The following is a 14,874-nucleotide window of genomic DNA, read 5'->3' as shown; positions in this document are numbered from 1 at the left end:
AATTTGTAAAGTTTTATGCTTTTGATAAAACATCAAAGATATTTGTTACTTAATTCATTCTTTAATACATTCTGTTTTTGTTTGTTTTAAAAACTAAAACTTTATCTTATCCCAACAAAAGTGATCTAACTTTCTTTTCATTGATTGCCAAAAATCGTGTTTTCTATATTCGACATGATTTCGCAGAATTCGCTGTTGATGTGGGGCTACGGAGTGGCCCTCTTTGATCTTGTCAGCGCCGTGCTCTTTTCTTTGGTCAGCTTTAAGACGATCTGTAAACGCGTAAGGCAGCACTGATATTCTATAATTGCTGAAACCTTCACATATCCCATTCGTATCTCCCCCAGTTGAGTTGGCTGACAATTTTCGCAGTTGTTTTTGGGCTTTTCTGGGTATCGATGATACTGATGCTCCTGATTGGAATTCATGGGGTATAAAAAAGTGGTTCACAATCGATGGCAGCGTGATGGTATCGTCCGCTTAATTACAGCGCAATCCCAGATGTGTTCGTGTCTGGATTATCTTCTCCTGCCTTGGAATCCTGGTGGAGATGTGCCTGATTTTGTATGCCGTTTTCAACGAGAGCTCTTTCCAACTGGGTCTGATCAAAAATGGATTGTTGCTGATGCTGGGATTGCGTGAGTGCAATACAATTCGATTGGCCTTTCAATTAATTTTGGTATTTTTAAGTTATAGAGTGCATTTTCCTTTACATTGTTTACCGGTTTTATGTAACTTTGGAATTTTGTCAAGCCTGTCACAAAGCCATAGAGAGAAAAGTTGTTAAACAACATCTTACAGAGCCGCATCGTGAACCCAAACACCAACGACAAAGTCAAACCAGAGTTCAACCCAAGAATCGTTACCAAATCCAACATCCCAGAGGAAAAATAGTTTACAACACACCATCACATCCCATGAAGCTGAGTTTTCTTCAGTCTTCTAATAGCAATCTATCGCCATATAATTGATCTTTATTTTTCATTTTTTATCTATATCTATAAAAATTATTTCACAAAAAACAAACTATTTTTTTCGTTCGCTTTTCGAATAATTCCGAAACCTAATAACTGCCTACAAATATTTATTTTGTTTTACTTACAGGGAATGCAAGGCGCCGCATTCCCTGAATGTGAATGGTATGTATCTTGATTTTTCTTTACTCGCTGCTGAACAAATTTTTTTAAAAGGATTTTGTGTTTAACATCGGCACAGTAAGTCTGTGTGAGTGGGTTGTGTGGGTGTGAAAAGGTGCACAAACCTAAATGTGATAAAAGTTAAAGAGCTTTTTTTTCAAACAAAAACGAAGACAAAGGATACTGCGCTTTTTAGAGCTCTAAACAAGATTTATAATTAAAGGCAAAAAAAATATATATATAAATCATTTTAAAAATATAAACTAATTTTTTTGAGTACTTATTAAAACACCTAATTCATTCCCTTTCGCATTTGTTTTTGTAGTTTTTTTAAAGCAGCTTTATCCTTTTTCATACGTTCTTTGGCCTGTTTTTCCATGCGTTTTAGATCCTTGCGATCCAAGGTCTTATCTGTTTCCTCGGTGTATTCTACCTCGCTGCCGCTAGTTAGTCTATGAGGCTCTTCATGTGGTGGTGCTGGAGGACTATAGCCAGTCATATCCAGATAGAAGAGGTAAATTATGTAGACAAATGTCATTTCCACAGCTGTAAAATATGAATAATATCACCAATTGATGTTAAGAGTAATTATTAAAACTAACCCAATCCCACGAATGGCAGCACTGTGATCTTAACACCCTCCCAGTTCACCGAAATGGCCAAAGTCAGGCCATAAAGCAGTATAACTCCATCTATGAGTATTCCCAGACAGGTGAACACCAACCAAAAACGAACCAATCCCAGTTTTCTCCTGTAGATCCCCGCCAATAAAGTAATGATTACGAGCATCCAGAAGATGGTGAAGATCAGCGCTACCAATGCTGTCCAACTACCCTGGAAATGCCAAAATGTAACCATAATTTCACCAAAGGTATGGAGCTTATCGACTTACATGCTTGGAAAATACCACTGCTGAGATAATTGCGAATAGCACGGCGGATATGAAGTCCAGCAAGGCGATGCAATAGGCGCAGGGCACTAAATATCCATCAGAATTTGACCCCATCGCCCCGGCTCAGGTTCATCACATCATTGGGAATGTTGTCTACTAAATCAAAGCTATAATGATGATAAGCACGTACTTGCCAAGAGGTGGAGGTGGGGGGAATGGTCTTGGCTGACTGTTAATCAATGCCGTTTGATTGCCAAAATTCCCAGGCAGCGCACAGTGGGCCAAAAGGTTTGGTTTGCTACAGTGGCAAAAGGAATAAAAACTATATTAAACTTTTTATCACAAGATTATGTATTTCTTAAAAATTTTTTTAAACTCATATTAATAGCACACACTTTTAGAAAAAAAGCAATATTTGCAAAATTTCAAATATTTAACTCCATTTGTAATAAAGAAAACAATATTAAATTTCTATAGTGAAAGGCAAGGAAACAACATTGTATGATAAGGGAAATTTACTTTTTAGAATCAATTATCTTTTTTGGAAGTATTTTTTTTTCGCCTTAAATTGCCAATGAAACAATTTTTATAGCTCCATGTTTGCATTTAATATTTTAATATAAATATTCATTTTTATATTTATCCTCACAGCTATTTTATTTATGTTCTTTGACCTTCACTATTAGAGGACTCCCAAAAAAATCACACAACCCGCCTTTGCCGACAAAGATATGACAAGTTTTGTGCGACCATCTGCCTGCTTCTCATTTATGGCATTTGTTTTGTCAGCAGGCCCTGGAGATTGGATTGTCCTGGTCCTGGTCCCCCGTTGGCAACGTGACTAGCTCTTGTCCTCGAAGGCATCGTAAAGTAGATGGAAAACTGTGTAACTCAATTATTATTATTGTTTGTAGGAGGAAAATGATTTGGTTCTCTCTCTCCATTGGCCGGTAAATTGAAATCAACCGATAAGAAATGTTTGTATTTAATTTTTTTTTTTTGTAATTCATAGAGAGTGCCTTCCCATAATCAAAAGAACATACGAGATTTGTGCTTTTTCTTGATTTTCTCCAAATAAGCTTAATAATCTTCTGTTTTATTTTCAGCAGTAATTGTGTTTGAAGTTGTTGAAATTGTCTCTGTTTCAGCATCTCTGTGACAGTCTTCTGTGTTTCTAGATGAAATGGTCGCCATAAAGTAAGTAGCTTAGATGCCCGCTTACCATTACCACCTTCAGAGATAAAACCATAGTTGCCGCCTTCCAGAAGACAATAGGAACACAGCCTCTGGAAATATCTAAATACTAAGTACAAACAAGTGCACTCATAAACTGCAAAAATATTTGGTTATTTTCTCTCAAACAATATTAAATAAAAACATTACGAATTCCCAAATACAAAATAGCCCAGTGCTTAAAATGATCCTCATCGAAAATGGGAGAAGACGTTACATTCCAAATCAAGAAAATAATATGCGTGACAGTGGCAAAGCCAGAAAAAAGTAACCAAAATACAAGAAGATTTGGACGACTCTAATTAAAAATAAGTTAATCAAATATTTTGACTTCAGTAACAACTCATTTTTTTTTACAACCTACCATCCACAAACCCACAAAAAGTCGAACAACGGTCAAAATCCACGCTATAGTGCTTAGAAAAGCTATTATGGTATAATAATTCGTCTAAAGCATATCGGGTGATCAATTTATATAGTTAAAATATTCAAAAATTTGGTTAAAACTTACATGCGATGTCATCACAGTAACCGAACTAAATGAGAAATAAAGCGAACGCAATAATTCAATTGCGGAAATTAGGAAACACATCCTTAAAAGGTTATCCTTAGGGAAATTCCACTCTTTGATTCCAAACGCCATTTCCTATGAATTATAATTGATTCCTTGAAAACTTATTAAATAACGCAACTTTGTCAAGCAATGGTATAAAAATATATTTTATTAGGCTAGAAGAAACAAGGCCAACTAATCATGTTTTAAATATGTAAATATATCAATGGAACTTTTTTATTTTTTGGCATGCTTCTTTTTTGATTTTTTCTTGTCACTATTGCCGCTACCTATTAAAAAGTATTAAAAATAACTATCAAATAATGTTAACAGCTTGCTTACAGGGACACAAGGGCCGTTTCTCTTTATGCTTTTCACCCATAGTCTGATAATACCGATGTATGAGATAAATGCAGGTACTTTCAATAACTAAAAAATATATCAGAGGTAAATAAATAAATATTAATATAATTTATATAAATCTTACATATGCCGAAGAAGACGATTGAAAACTCTTGAAGACGGTCCCAATCCACAGTGATTGAAGTCGCTATGCCCCAAAGAAGGAATAGAACATCGGTGATAAAGCCAGCTAAAGAAAATATAAGCCAAAATCGAACCAAACTTGCCTTTCGCTGATGGGAATTTCATATTTAAGATATCTATTAATTACAAGTAGTGCCTACGAACCTTCCATAGTCCAACAATAAGCATAACGACAATTACAACCCAGAAAATGACACCCAGAAGCGCCAACATAGCAAACATGCTGAACTGTTTATTTAAATGTGTGTGTTTTTTATAAAATATTTCATTTTTAATTAAACATTACCTACCTTGTGAATCAAAAGAATCATCGTCTGTATGGTGAAATACAAGGCATGCAAAAGATCGGAAACAGCTATGGCAAAACATATCTTCGCAAGACTGGAGCTGACAGCTCCTTTTTTAGAACCCTTTTTCGACTTTTTATCCTTGTTCTTTTTTTTCTCCGGCGATTTCTTTTTTGCCGGGGATTTCTTCTTGTCTGAGGTCATTATTTCAAAATGTATTTCTCACATCTGTTGAGCATAAGATCAAAGCACTTGGGATTATATTTTTACGACAATGACTTAGGAAAGAATTTTTAAAAATATATTTTTAAAACAAATATATTAAAAAGTATAGAAAATAAAGTAATAGTTGTTTTTTGAAAATAATGATATGAAATTTTGTGGTTTTAGTAAACAAGAAACTTTATTTTTTTTTATTGTACTTTAAGATAGCTAAAAGAATATTTTTAATAGTTAGTTGGCTCAAATTAGTTAGTTTGTGTTATATTTGTTCGTATACTTTTTTAGGTTTTACAATTTTTTTGATTTGAATTGAATTTGGAATGTTCATAGGCTGTAAAACTGTAAACAGCTGACCATATATAATATGGCATCGCTATGTTGCTATCGCCTATCGATTTCTCAGTGTTGCAAAACGAGTCAAAAGTGGTTTTAGGCGGTCGTCTTTGTTATTTCGCCGGTTTATTAACTGTTGTGAGTTGTGCAAGCCAAAAACAACATGCCCATTCTAGTAAGGACGTAAGTATCTTGAAATCCAGTATAAATAAGGCTTATTATAAGGTGAAAATAAGTTATAACAAAGGTCTTGTCTTTGGCCGGCTGCAAGTGGCAGTGTTGCCACCTTATTTACTTATTGTCATCTCGTTTCTGGCAATCTGCGATTTAGTGCGCGGATCTATTGTGAAATTATTTTTTGTTTTTTGTTCAAATGGCGCCGCCAAAAAAGTCGAAAAAGGATCGCAGTGGTTCGGATAAATTCGGTGAGTATGGGACATGTGAAAAACAACACAAATGAGGCGTAACTTAGGGAATTTTCCCCAGCAAAAAAGCGACGTGTCGAGGATGAGGCATTCACTCAACTGGTGGACGACAACGACAGTTTGGATGCCACAGAATCGGACGGAGTTCCGGGTGCTGCCTCCAAAAACGCGGAAACTAATGATGAACAAATCAATACGGATGAATACGGGGCCAAGGATTACCGGGCGCAAATGCAACTCCGCCAGGACCACGGCAATCGCCCACTTTGGGTGGCTCCCAACGGTCACGTCTTCCTGGAATCCTTTTCACCTGTCTACAAGCACGCCCATGACTTCCTCATCGCCATCTCGGAACCCGTCTGCCGACCGGAACACATCCATGAATATAAGCTCACGGCCTATAGTTTATATGCCGCCGTTTCGGTGGGCCTGCAAACCCATGACATTGTGGAATACCTCAAGAGATTGAGCAAAACTAGCATTCCCGAGGGCATCCTGGAGTTTATCCGCCTTTGCACCCTTTCCTATGGCAAAGTCAAGCTGGTCTTGAAGCACAACAAGTACTTTATAGAGTCACCACATCCCGAGGTGCTGCAGAAGTTACTTAAAGATCCGGTGATCCAGAAATGCCGCCTGATTCGCAGCGAAGGTGAGGACTTCATTCAGGGCACCCTCGATGGCAAGGCCATCACACAGTTCGGCACGAAATTGCCGCCGGGGGCAACGGACAAGCCGGCAGAGGATCCTGCGGCAGCTGGAGGTGCTCCTACAGCCGCAGATGGAACAACGGCAGTGCCCGAGGACATCACAGATTTCTACGAGAAGATCGACAAGGAGGAGGAGGACGAGGATGAGGCCAATCTGAAGACTGTATCCTTTGAGGTGGCCCAGGAGAAGATCGAGGTGATTCAGAAGCGCTGCATCGAGATTGAGCATCCCCTGCTGGCCGAGTACGATTTTCGCAATGACACCAACAATCCCGACATCAATATAGACTTGAAACCCGCTGCCGTTTTGCGTCCATATCAGGAGAAGAGTCTGCGCAAGATGTTTGGCAATGGAAGAGCCCGTTCTGGGGTCATTGTTCTTCCTTGCGGAGCTGGAAAATCCCTTGTAGGAGTCACGGCCTGCTGCACTGTGAGGAAAAGAGCTCTGGTGTTGTGCAACAGTGGCGTTTCCGTGGAGCAGTGGAAACAGCAGTTCAAAATGTGGTCCACTGCGGATGATAGCATGATCTGTAGGTTCACCTCCGAGGCAAAAGACAAACCCATGGGTTGTGGCATACTCGTGACCACCTATTCCATGATCACACACACACAAAAGAGATCCTGGGAGGCAGAGCAAACGATGCGCTGGCTGCAAGAGCAGGAATGGGGAATCATGGTGCTGGACGAAGTGCACACAATCCCAGCCAAAATGTTCCGTCGTGTGCTGACCATAGTTCAGTCCCACTGCAAGCTTGGATTGACGGCAACGTTACTGCGTGAAGATGACAAGATTGCGGATCTCAACTTCTTGATTGGACCAAAGCTATACGAGGCCAACTGGCTGGAGCTGCAAAAGAAGGGCTACATCGCACGTGTGCAGTGCGCTGAGGTGTGGTGCCCCATGTCGCCAGAGTTCTACCGCGAGTACCTGACCACAAAGACCTCCAAGAAGATGCTGCTCTATGTGATGAATCCCTCCAAGTTCCGCAGCTGCCAGTTTCTCATCAAATATCACGAGCAGCGAGGCGACAAAACGATTGTCTTCTCGGACAATGTGTTTGCCCTAAAGCACTATGCCATCAAGATGAACAAGCCTTTCATCTACGGTCCCACCTCGCAGAACGAACGTATCCAGATTCTGCAGAACTTTAAATTTAACTCCAAGGTGCGTGCAGTAAATTTAATAAATAATATAACAATTAATAATACAATATCCGTTACAGGTGAACACAATTTTCGTGTCGAAAGTGGCCGACACCAGTTTCGATTTGCCCGAGGCCAACGTGCTTATTCAGATCTCCTCGCACGGAGGCTCTCGTCGCCAGGAAGCCCAACGTCTGGGTCGTATCCTGCGTGCCAAGAAGGGCGCCATTGCCGAGGAGTACAACGCTTTCTTCTACACGCTCGTCTCGCAGGACACCATGGAGATGAGCTACTCCCGCAAGCGTCAGCGGTTCTTGGTCAACCAGGGCTACAGTTACAAGGTTATCACGCATCTCAAGGGCATGGACACGGACGCAGATCTGATGTACGGCACCCAGGAGGAGCAGGGTCAGCTTCTCCAATTAGTCCTGTCCGCCTCCGATTTGGACTGCGAGGATGAGAAGCTGCCGGGCGAACCGGGCTTCCGTCCAAGTGGTGCGGGCGGCACCGTCCGAAGAGCTGGCGGTCTAAGTTCGATGTCGGGCGGAGATGACGCCATCTACTACGAACATCGCCGCAAGAATGTGGGCAGCGTGCATCCGCTGTTCAAGAAATTCAGGGGATAGACTTTATACAGTCGTAGGCAACTGTGAAGCATGAATAAAATTCTACAAAAAATAAATATAAGTCTCTTGCACTTTTTGGGATCAAGTGAATCCCTAAGACCGAGGATTAATTATATAAAAACATGATATGGGAAATTAAAATCTATGATTTTGTATTTCAGACAAAGCGCTGGCAAAGGTGATTGGGCTATTATAGAGCTACAAGGCGACCTGGAGGTGAGAAGTAATCAGGACATGCATGATCAGTTCATTGGCGACCTTTACTACAATAAATATGGACAACCTGTGAGTTGAAATCAATAACTCAAACCAATTATTAACAAATCCCCTTTTTATCATTGCCAGATTCTCATCATAGGCCATCACATTCTTCAGGGCCGCGAACAAAAGTTGGATAAACCATTTGCGGTGCTGGAAAAGTCCAAGACCAATGAGGGAGAACGACTCTTGGATACGAGCATGGCCTCTCAGGATGTGAGCATGCTGAATGCCACCACGGGAGCAGAACGCACTGTGCTGGATCACACGATTGCCCAGGAGCACAAGAGTCGCCAGAGAACCGAGTACACTGTTCGCGCTGTTTGCACCAAGAAATTGATCTTCAAATCGCGTCCAAAACCAATTATAGCCAATGTGGCCAAGTCCGTTTGAGTGTTTTATGAAAATATAGTTTTATTCATATAGAGTAGATTCATCAGTAGACTATTCATTAAACAATCTCCATCTCACGCTCGATGCCCACGAACTTGAGCTGCTCTGTGGGTCCGTATCTGTAGTCGAAGAAGAGCTCCTCGCCGGGCTGAATGGCCCGCTTGGCAAAGATGCCGATGCGATGGTCGCCGGTGACCATCATCACCTTGGCATAGCAGTTGGGATTAATGGAATGATTGGCGAATCGGATCTTGTTCCCCTTCCTAGTGGCATCCACAACAAAATCGTTGTTTAGATTGAAGAGGAACGAGCACATGTACTTGTCGTAAACTTTGCCTCGCCGATCGGCTTCGTCTTGGGAAATGATCTCTCCACAATATTCCGAAATGAACTCATTCTTTTGGGCGCCTTCCTTGAGAAAGATTCCCCAGCCGGCAATGTCAGAGGGGGCCATCAGCAAGTGTTTGTCTGGAAAGTGGGATGTAATTGGTTAGTATTTCAAAAATTATATCCTATTTCTATTTCTGGATTTTTGAGTCTCATTTAATCTAAATATAATGGAAAAAAGTTCTACCTAATGACCATAACATGATAGTATTAAGTCTTAAAAGTTGTTATGACTTAAAAAGTTAGAAAAAACAGATATTATAACTGATTAACAAGCTCTCATTTAACGGGTCAGATATTATATATAAAAAAGAAGAAAAATTCCTTACGCAGTCCCCGCTGCACGCAAACATTCTTGCACGTGATCTTGGTCAACTTAAACTGATCCGCTCCACAGGCTTGGCAAAGATCAGGATCGCATTCGCGCACCGCCAGGTAGCAAGGACACTGCTTTGTGTTGCACTGCGCTTTGCAGCGACATCCTGGAAAACGATTCTGGCAATCGCTGCTGCAGTTGCAGAATTTCTCACAGAAGTTCTGAGTCTGAATGCACGAGCAGTTCATGTCGCAGGGATGTCCGGGATGGTCGCAGGGTGTATAATTGTAAACGTGATTCGAGGACGAGTCCTTTTTCAGCTGAATCTTTCGGCAGTGCAGCGACCAAAGGCGTTGCTTCTTCTTCTTTTTGCGCGGTGGCGTGAAGTCCTGACGCAGATCCTCGAAACTGAACTCGGCATCCTCCTTTTGGGCAAACTCATACACCTGGCGGCAGGTTTTTGTCAGCATATTGTGAGCAATCGCACAATAGTTTTTCAAATAAACTTTGTGCAAAACACGATAGAGCGCCTGATCGGCTCCAGTCCAGACGCACTGCGTACTGGTGATGTTCATCATGCCAGCTGAAAAAAAAAAAAAAAAGTTATTAACTCCATGGAAGAGTTATTGTTTAAGGCTAGAACTCACCCATTATTGAGTTAATCTCAGCGACGGCTGCGCTATTGACAGTCAGACCATTATCCTTGCTGTTCTCATGGCTGAAGTCCTTGTTGCTAAACTGACTGTTGCTGTCATTACTGTCCTCGGAACTGGCCTCATTGCAGGAATCAATGGGCGGTGTTTTGCTATCGGCCGCCAGCTTTTCCTTCATGCCATCCTGGAAATAATCATGAGACAGTATAGAATATTTCGTAAGCGTTTAAAATGTACTTATCCAACTTACAATCAACATATAGCAGGAGTTGCTGCAGGGATCGGCGAAGGTCTTCAGCTCCGGATAGCGACGCTTCTGCAGATTGGGACCCGCATGTCCCTGCAAGCCTGTGGAAAGAGAGCAACGGAATTAGAAGGACTCCATTGACCACACAACACTTGATGACCATGAAATGCTTTTGGATTAGCATGAGGGTAATCGGTTACTTTTCCAGAGAGAAAGAGAGAGAGGGATACAGAAATGGTCCAGGCAAAGCCACACGGAATGAGGTGAGCAACACCGAAGAATCAATTTAGACACATGACAAACATAGCCAATTATCCACAGATATGAGGGATTATTTATATATATATATATTATATTCATAGACAGCGAGATGAGGATGCGGAGGCGTGGACGGGCTAACGGCATGAGAGTGTGTGCGTGTGGTTATCGAAACAACAACTACAACAACGACTCACCCTGCACATGGTGACCTAAATTGCAATTAATTCAATACAACATTTTTGAATTTCATTTTTGGGTTTAAGAAATGGTAAGGATTTTTTTTTTTTTTTTTTGGCAATAATTAAATTGTTTCCAAACAAGAAAAGAAAAGCAAAAACAAAACGTAAAGTCATTAGGTAACCCAGCTGGCAGAAGTTCCCACGGTTAAACTTACGGTGCAAAAAGCAATCGTATTTGAAACATCGCCGACAGAAGAGTGTGTGAAAGGAGTGCATAGTCCTTTCCCGAGAGACACTCTCAGCCTTGATGCCATCTATATTGGGCGTGCACTCCTGGGGACGCTCCGGATCCTGGTGTTCGGTGAGCTCAATGTACCTAAAACAATAAGTGTGTTCAATTAATTTGAATAATAATAATAATAATAATAAGCCCTCCCTATGTTAATGTAATAATAATTGCTTAAAAAAACCTACTTCTCTTTGAGCTCTTGTGCAGTTCCCTTATCTGGAAAGTTGGCGCTGATGGCCTGGAAAATGATAGGAGCAGGAAAGGGCAGCTTGTCCTTGGCATCTTCCACCGCTGGCTTAACATCGCCAGCCTCGTTGGTCTCAGCTTCCTCCTTTTCCTTCTTCTCCACCACTCGCAGATCGACTTTACTGTCAGTTTTCTCGAGTTTCTCGGGAGATTCTCGAGCCACATCCACTTCATCATTCTCATTCCCTTCTTTGGGTTTTACAGATGTCTCCGTCTTTATGGATGTGGATGTGCCCGGCGTGGCTTCCTCCAATTCCTTGCTATGAGAACGCATAAGGGCATGGACCAGTTCCACGAAGATGGCATCATCCATGAACGACGGATCCTTATCGCCGTGGACTTTGCCATCGTAGTTCTTGATCAGTTCCTCGATGAACTTGCCATCCTTATCGAGGACCTCGTCGCCCATGTAGGGAATATTGTGCAGCACCGTCTCGTCCTCGACCATGAAGTTCTGTTGGGTGGGCGCCCACGTGTACATGGTGGGAATGGGTGTGACGGCGTTGATCACGCAGATCGGAATCTTCTGGGGGCCACTGGGAATGCCATTGTAGCTGGTCACCTCCGCTCGCTTCACACAGTCCACATGCGGCGGATCGTACGGTTTAGCCTGCCAAACTTTCGACTCGCAATACAGATCCTGAACATTATGGTTGTGCTCGTCCCTGGGGGATAAACAAAGATTTCGATAGCTTCGTTTCCAGACTTCTACCTTCTCCTTCCCGCGCTTACCAATTCTTTATCCACGCCTCCTTGATTTCGTCGGCTCGTTTGTGGCGCTTCTGTTGCCTGATTTTGATATATTCCGATTTGACACGCCTCTTCCACTCGGGTGGCACCTTAGTGTTGTTCATTTCGTCGTTTAAACACCTTAAATTTTTTGCATTTACGACTACAATTAATTTTACAAGGTTTATTTTTCCGCCTTTTTTCGCAACAGCTGCCCAAGTGTGACCGTTTCACGTTCAGGAAAACAACCTTAGCACATGGACGTAGGCCAAAACCCATTTTGAGGGTTTTTATTTACAAAAAACCTCTTAGGTAACCATTAAAATAGTGCAATACTCAAATTAAAAAAAAAAAAAATTATATTAATACTAGCAAACACATTACTTATAAAATGTATTATTTCTTTGGCATAATAATTTATAAGGGATGCCATTTAGTACCCCATTTTTGCTACGACCATGTCTTTTAGTGTTGACTAATTCATTCTCTTCGTAGTGTTGGCTAACGTGGAATATCATCAAAAACATAAAAAAAAAAGCTATGAGAATCCTATCAAAATCTAGCAAATTTCGCAAAAATATATAAGCTGGACAAATTCAATCGCATAAAGGCGGCCACGAGCATCGAGGAAATGGAACCGTCAGCCTGCGAAGGTAAGTTGCTGTGAAAAAACCCGGAAAACGCGCAATCCACTGACTATGTTTACCAACTACCACAAATAACTGCGTTTGTTTTTGTTTGCTCTGGTAAAGATCTCAAGGCCTTCGAGCGGCGCCTCACCGAAGTGGTTTCATCCTACCGGCCCTCGACGTTCCGCTGGCGCAGTAAGTTAATCCCGAATAACTCAATGCACGAGCAGTACGGCCCGTAATAACAGTAGAACTTCTTGCAGTTGTCCTCTCCGCCATGTCCATGTGCACAGCCATTAGCGCCTGGTACTGGTTACGGGATCCGCGGACCACCGTCGTCCCGCTGACGGAGTCCCTCTGGATCCACCCCATCTTCACAGTCGCCACCCTGACATTGAGTAAGTTTTCCGGATATTCACTAGCATATTCCATTCAAGGCAATGGTAATATGAAAATTATTTTAAGCTACTGTACTTAAAACACTTTTAGCCGGTGATTTCAAAGTCCATTATGTATTGTTACTTAGTGAGCAAGTAGAAATGCCCTTCTATATAGTAATGTTTCTTCATAATGTATCTTAGTATTACAAAATATGTAGGAAAAGACAAGTAGAAGGGAATTCCTATATAATAATGTTCCCTTATAATATTTGTCTTGAGCAAAACCAATTAATAAGTGAAAAAAAATATATTTATGCAAAGAAAAACCAGTTAAATGTTTCAGAAACCAGTCATAAGCTATAATAAAAATGTATTTCTTAGATTCATTCGTATTACTTTGAATTATTATTATTTCAATACTAATGATGAATTGCAAACTCTTATTACTTTTGTTAACAAAAACGATTTGATCTAATCGGAGCATATGCTCCATTGCCAAAGAATGCTATTCTGCCATGTCACCATAATGTAGATAGTTAACTGATTAGGATTTTTGCTAAAAAAAAACATATGAGACCATTTTGTTTTAGAGCGATTATCATAGAAAGGGTTTTTAAAGTGCTGATATGAACTAGAATAAACCATTAAAACTAAGTCCATTGTAAACTGCCATTTGATATGTGTTTTTGAGGAGTTTTGAAACTAATCCAACAGATATAAGTTTAAATTAAACTCTTTCACTTGCTGAATCTGTACTAAATGTCACACTCTCCATTACTTTCCAGTCGTCCTCTTCATCCTGGGCATACAGAAACTGGTCATAGCGCCGCAGATAATCACGTCCCGAACGCGAACGGTACTGGGAGATTTTAATATGAGCTGTGACGACACGGGGAAGCTGATATTAAAGCCGCGCCAGAGTAACAACAACAGTACATGAGCACCGGCCCGCTTCCAGGACATTTAATTAGTTAATGCTTAGTTTTTTTCCATTCTCTGCCCTCTATATGTTGATTCGGACACCCTCGCTTTGTAAGCGTAATTTTAACTTACCCCCTTTTTTCCTCCCTTCGCCTTTGTTTAATTATAGAAGCTCCATTGTACAAAAAAAAAACAGAAAAGAAAATAACTCAATTGTTAAGCTTTATGTGTTTCGTTATGGCGATACCCATCGCTGCCAAATACAAGCCACTTTTCAATATCAATTAATTTATAGCTTATTGTGCAACGACAAGTGTTTTTGCCCGTTTGGAACAGTTTTTAGGAAGCTGCATTTTGTATAAATAGGCAGTCTGGATAGCTCCAGAGCATCAGAAGCAACCGAGCCATCTGTATAGCAAGCCAGCGCAGTCATGAAGTTCCTACTCCTCTGCACTCTCATCCTGGGTCTCGCCATCTTAATGGCTTCTGGCAAGGATTGCATTGGCTAACACATGGAGTCAGCTTCATATAACTGGTTCTCCTGCACTTTCAGCTTTGCCCCACACCAACGACAACGAGGCCCCGATGAATGAGCATGACCAACACCATCACCAGGTGGTCCGCAGCATCCACTACGCCGACGATGAGCAGGCTCCGCCCAAGCAGGACGATGTCGCCTGCTGCGGCTAATCTAAATTAGCTGACAAAGGCGTGACGACAATTCCGACAATCGATATTTAAACGCCTTCAAATTTAAATAAAGAGCAATATTGAAAAATGTACCTAAAAGATCTTTAAAATTTTCTGGACAGAAAAAAAACGATTTTTAACAATCTTACTTTACATTCAAAGAATTTCACTTCCAGTTATAAAATATAAAACA

The 14,874-nt window shown here is 41.0% G+C and overlaps 9 protein-coding genes across 17 annotated transcripts; 5 read left to right on the top strand and 4 right to left on the bottom strand.

Moving 5' to 3' along the window:
* The first annotated feature begins 165 nt into the window (after positions 1-165).
* On the top strand, positions 166-971 carry LOC108150103. The gene is made up of 4 exons (XM_017278067.1): positions 166-282; positions 348-431; positions 491-638; positions 691-971. The coding sequence occupies exons 1-4, from the start codon at positions 175-177 to the stop codon at positions 969-971; spliced, it is 621 nt and encodes a 206-aa protein (XP_017133556.1). The 5' UTR covers positions 166-174.
* A 344-nt stretch (positions 972-1,315) lies between these two features.
* LOC108150171 lies at positions 1,316-2,172 on the bottom strand. 2 transcript variants are annotated; one of them, XM_017278141.2, is made up of 3 exons: positions 2,029-2,172; positions 1,739-1,970; positions 1,316-1,682 (listed from the first exon to the last, which is right to left on the bottom strand). In XM_017278141.2, exons 1-3 carry the CDS (start codon positions 2,140-2,142, stop codon positions 1,429-1,431), a joined length of 600 nt encoding a protein of 199 aa, XP_017133630.1. In that variant the 5' UTR covers positions 2,143-2,172; the 3' UTR covers positions 1,316-1,428. The 2 variants fall into 2 exon arrangements, with proteins under 2 accessions (XP_017133630.1, XP_017133631.1); XM_017278142.2 differs by having other exon boundaries at positions 1,739-1,965; positions 2,029-2,144.
* A 101-nt stretch (positions 2,173-2,273) lies between these two features.
* LOC108150104 lies at positions 2,274-4,000 on the bottom strand. Of its 6 annotated transcripts, XM_041708422.1 has the most exons (6): positions 3,773-3,998; positions 3,626-3,709; positions 3,412-3,559; positions 3,260-3,358; positions 3,072-3,194; positions 2,824-2,910 (listed from the first exon to the last, which is right to left on the bottom strand). In XM_041708422.1, exons 1-5 carry the CDS (start codon positions 3,902-3,904, stop codon positions 3,109-3,111), a joined length of 549 nt encoding a protein of 182 aa, XP_041564356.1. In that variant the 5' UTR covers positions 3,905-3,998; the 3' UTR covers positions 2,824-2,910; positions 3,072-3,108. The 6 variants fall into 6 exon arrangements, 5 of the variants coding, with proteins under 5 accessions (XP_041564354.1, XP_041564353.1, XP_041564356.1 ...); XR_005977275.1 differs by adding an exon at positions 2,274-2,326 and having other exon boundaries at positions 2,703-3,358; positions 3,773-4,000; XM_041708420.1 differs by having other exon boundaries at positions 2,791-2,910; positions 3,072-3,358; positions 3,773-4,000.
* On the bottom strand, positions 3,954-4,897 carry LOC108150169. The gene is made up of 5 exons (XM_017278139.2): positions 4,651-4,897; positions 4,505-4,588; positions 4,302-4,449; positions 4,157-4,243; positions 3,954-4,104 (listed from the first exon to the last, which is right to left on the bottom strand). Exons 1-5 carry the CDS (start codon positions 4,849-4,851, stop codon positions 4,052-4,054), a joined length of 573 nt encoding a protein of 190 aa, XP_017133628.1. The 5' UTR covers positions 4,852-4,897; the 3' UTR covers positions 3,954-4,051.
* Positions 4,898-5,270: 373 nt separating this feature from the next.
* LOC108150295 (chromosome transmission fidelity protein 8 homolog) lies at positions 5,271-8,791 on the top strand. The gene is made up of 3 exons (XM_017278401.2): positions 5,271-5,385; positions 8,265-8,388; positions 8,449-8,791. Exons 1-3 carry the CDS (start codon positions 5,366-5,368, stop codon positions 8,752-8,754), a joined length of 450 nt encoding a protein of 149 aa, XP_017133890.1. The 5' UTR covers positions 5,271-5,365; the 3' UTR covers positions 8,755-8,791.
* Positions 5,498-8,159, top strand: LOC108150293 (general transcription and DNA repair factor IIH helicase subunit XPB). The gene is made up of 3 exons (XM_017278397.2): positions 5,498-5,627; positions 5,689-7,499; positions 7,558-8,159. Exons 1-3 carry the CDS (start codon positions 5,576-5,578, stop codon positions 8,101-8,103), a joined length of 2,409 nt encoding a protein of 802 aa, XP_017133886.1. The 5' UTR covers positions 5,498-5,575; the 3' UTR covers positions 8,104-8,159.
* Positions 8,756-12,298, bottom strand: LOC108150294 (histone-lysine N-methyltransferase E(z)). 2 transcript variants are annotated; one of them, XM_017278399.2, is made up of 8 exons: positions 12,065-12,298; positions 11,272-11,997; positions 11,013-11,173; positions 10,813-10,827; positions 10,361-10,458; positions 10,105-10,294; positions 9,471-10,040; positions 8,756-9,222 (listed from the first exon to the last, which is right to left on the bottom strand). In XM_017278399.2, the coding sequence occupies exons 1-8, from the start codon at positions 12,184-12,186 to the stop codon at positions 8,813-8,815; spliced, it is 2,292 nt and encodes a 763-aa protein (XP_017133888.1). In that variant the 5' UTR covers positions 12,187-12,298; the 3' UTR covers positions 8,756-8,812. The 2 variants fall into 2 exon arrangements, with proteins under 2 accessions (XP_017133888.1, XP_017133889.1); XM_017278400.2 differs by lacking the exon at positions 10,813-10,827.
* Positions 12,299-12,556: 258 nt separating this feature from the next.
* Positions 12,557-14,275, top strand: LOC108150264 (nuclear envelope phosphatase-regulatory subunit 1 homolog). 2 transcript variants are annotated; one of them, XM_017278347.2, is made up of 4 exons: positions 12,557-12,714; positions 12,814-12,885; positions 12,954-13,088; positions 13,856-14,275. In XM_017278347.2, exons 1-4 carry the CDS (start codon positions 12,693-12,695, stop codon positions 14,008-14,010), a joined length of 384 nt encoding a protein of 127 aa, XP_017133836.1. In that variant the 5' UTR covers positions 12,557-12,692; the 3' UTR covers positions 14,011-14,275. The 2 variants fall into 2 exon arrangements, with proteins under 2 accessions (XP_017133836.1, XP_017133835.1); XM_017278346.2 differs by having other exon boundaries at positions 12,942-13,088.
* Positions 14,276-14,354: 79 nt separating this feature from the next.
* On the top strand, positions 14,355-14,773 carry LOC108150266. The gene is made up of 2 exons (XM_017278348.1): positions 14,355-14,480; positions 14,545-14,773. Exons 1-2 carry the CDS (start codon positions 14,423-14,425, stop codon positions 14,679-14,681), a joined length of 195 nt encoding a protein of 64 aa, XP_017133837.1. The 5' UTR covers positions 14,355-14,422; the 3' UTR covers positions 14,682-14,773.
* Positions 14,774-14,874: the final 101 nt, after the last annotated feature.

Source organism: Drosophila elegans, unplaced genomic scaffold (genome assembly GCF_018152505.1).
Source record: "Drosophila elegans isolate 14027-0461.03 unplaced genomic scaffold, ASM1815250v1 contig_208, whole genome shotgun sequence".
Lineage (NCBI taxonomy): Eukaryota > Metazoa > Arthropoda > Insecta > Diptera > Drosophilidae > Drosophila > Drosophila elegans.
The sequence above is the reverse complement of the archived record's forward strand: the minus strand, read 5'-3'. Positions and strand labels throughout refer to the sequence as shown.

Bases quoted from the DNA above. Each gene is read 5' to 3' on its own strand.
- LOC108150104 (XM_041708419.1), bottom strand. From the start codon at position 3,904: ATGGCGTTTGGAATCAAAGAGTGGAATTTCCCTAAGGATAACCTTTTA. The intron at 3,710-3,772 runs GTAAGTTTTAAC...GATATGCTTTAG, and splicing joins TTACTGTGATGACATCGCAT to ACGAATTATTATACCATAAT. The intron at 3,560-3,625 runs GTAGGTTGTAAA...ATTTTTAATTAG, and splicing joins TTTTTGTGGGTTTGTGGATG to AGTCGTCCAAATCTTCTTGT.
- LOC108150171 (XM_017278141.2), bottom strand. From the start codon at position 2,142: ATGGGGTCAAATTCTGATGGATATTTAGTGCCCTGCGCCTATTGCATC. The intron at 1,971-2,028 runs GTAAGTCGATAA...TGGCATTTCCAG, and splicing joins CAGTGGTATTTTCCAAGCAT to GGTAGTTGGACAGCATTGGT. The intron at 1,683-1,738 runs GTTAGTTTTAAT...CATATTTTACAG, and splicing joins GCTGCCATTCGTGGGATTGG to CTGTGGAAATGACATTTGTC.
- LOC108150264 (XM_017278346.2), top strand. From the start codon at position 12,693: ATGGAACCGTCAGCCTGCGAAG. The intron at 12,886-12,941 runs GTAAGTTAATCC...TAATAACAGTAG, and splicing joins CTCGACGTTCCGCTGGCGCA to AACTTCTTGCAGTTGTCCTC. The intron at 13,089-13,855 runs GTAAGTTTTCCG...ATTACTTTCCAG, and splicing joins AGTCGCCACCCTGACATTGA to TCGTCCTCTTCATCCTGGGC.
- LOC108150294 (XM_017278399.2), bottom strand. From the start codon at position 12,186: ATGAACAACACTAAGGTGCCACCCGAGTGGAAGAGGCGTGTCAAATCG. The intron at 11,174-11,271 runs GTAGGTTTTTTT...TTATTGTTTTAG, and splicing joins GCACAAGAGCTCAAAGAGAA to GTACATTGAGCTCACCGAAC. The intron at 10,295-10,360 runs GTAAGTTGGATA...GATTATTTCCAG, and splicing joins ACTCCTGCTATATGTTGATT to GATGGCATGAAGGAAAAGCT.
- LOC108150293 (XM_017278397.2), top strand. From the start codon at position 5,576: ATGGCGCCGCCAAAAAAGTCGAAAAAGGATCGCAGTGGTTCGGATAAA. The intron at 5,628-5,688 runs GTGAGTATGGGA...AATTTTCCCCAG, and splicing joins CAGTGGTTCGGATAAATTCG to CAAAAAAGCGACGTGTCGAG. The intron at 7,500-7,557 runs GTGCGTGCAGTA...TATCCGTTACAG, and splicing joins ACTTTAAATTTAACTCCAAG to GTGAACACAATTTTCGTGTC.
- LOC108150169 (XM_017278139.2), bottom strand. From the start codon at position 4,851: ATGACCTCAGACAAGAAGAAATCCCCGGCAAAAAAGAAATCGCCGGAG. The intron at 4,450-4,504 runs GTTCGTAGGCAC...AATTCCCATCAG, and splicing joins TTATTGTTGGACTATGGAAG to CGAAAGGCAAGTTTGGTTCG. The intron at 4,105-4,156 runs GTAAGCAAGCTG...ACTTTTTAATAG, and splicing joins GAAACGGCCCTTGTGTCCCT to GTAGCGGCAATAGTGACAAG.
- LOC108150103 (XM_017278067.1), top strand. From the start codon at position 175: ATGATTTCGCAGAATTCGCTGTTGATGTGGGGCTACGGAGTGGCCCTC. The intron at 432-490 runs GTATAAAAAAGT...GCTTAATTACAG, and splicing joins TCCTGATTGGAATTCATGGG to CGCAATCCCAGATGTGTTCG. The intron at 639-690 runs GTGAGTGCAATA...GGTATTTTTAAG, and splicing joins GTTGCTGATGCTGGGATTGC to TTATAGAGTGCATTTTCCTT.
- LOC108150266 (XM_017278348.1), top strand. From the start codon at position 14,423: ATGAAGTTCCTACTCCTCTGCACTCTCATCCTGGGTCTCGCCATCTTA. The intron at 14,481-14,544 runs GCAAGGATTGCA...CTGCACTTTCAG, and splicing joins CGCCATCTTAATGGCTTCTG to CTTTGCCCCACACCAACGAC.
- LOC108150295 (XM_017278401.2), top strand. From the start codon at position 5,366: ATGCCCATTCTAGTAAGGAC. The intron at 5,386-8,264 runs GTAAGTATCTTG...TTTGTATTTCAG, and splicing joins ATGCCCATTCTAGTAAGGAC to ACAAAGCGCTGGCAAAGGTG. The intron at 8,389-8,448 runs GTGAGTTGAAAT...TATCATTGCCAG, and splicing joins ACAATAAATATGGACAACCT to ATTCTCATCATAGGCCATCA.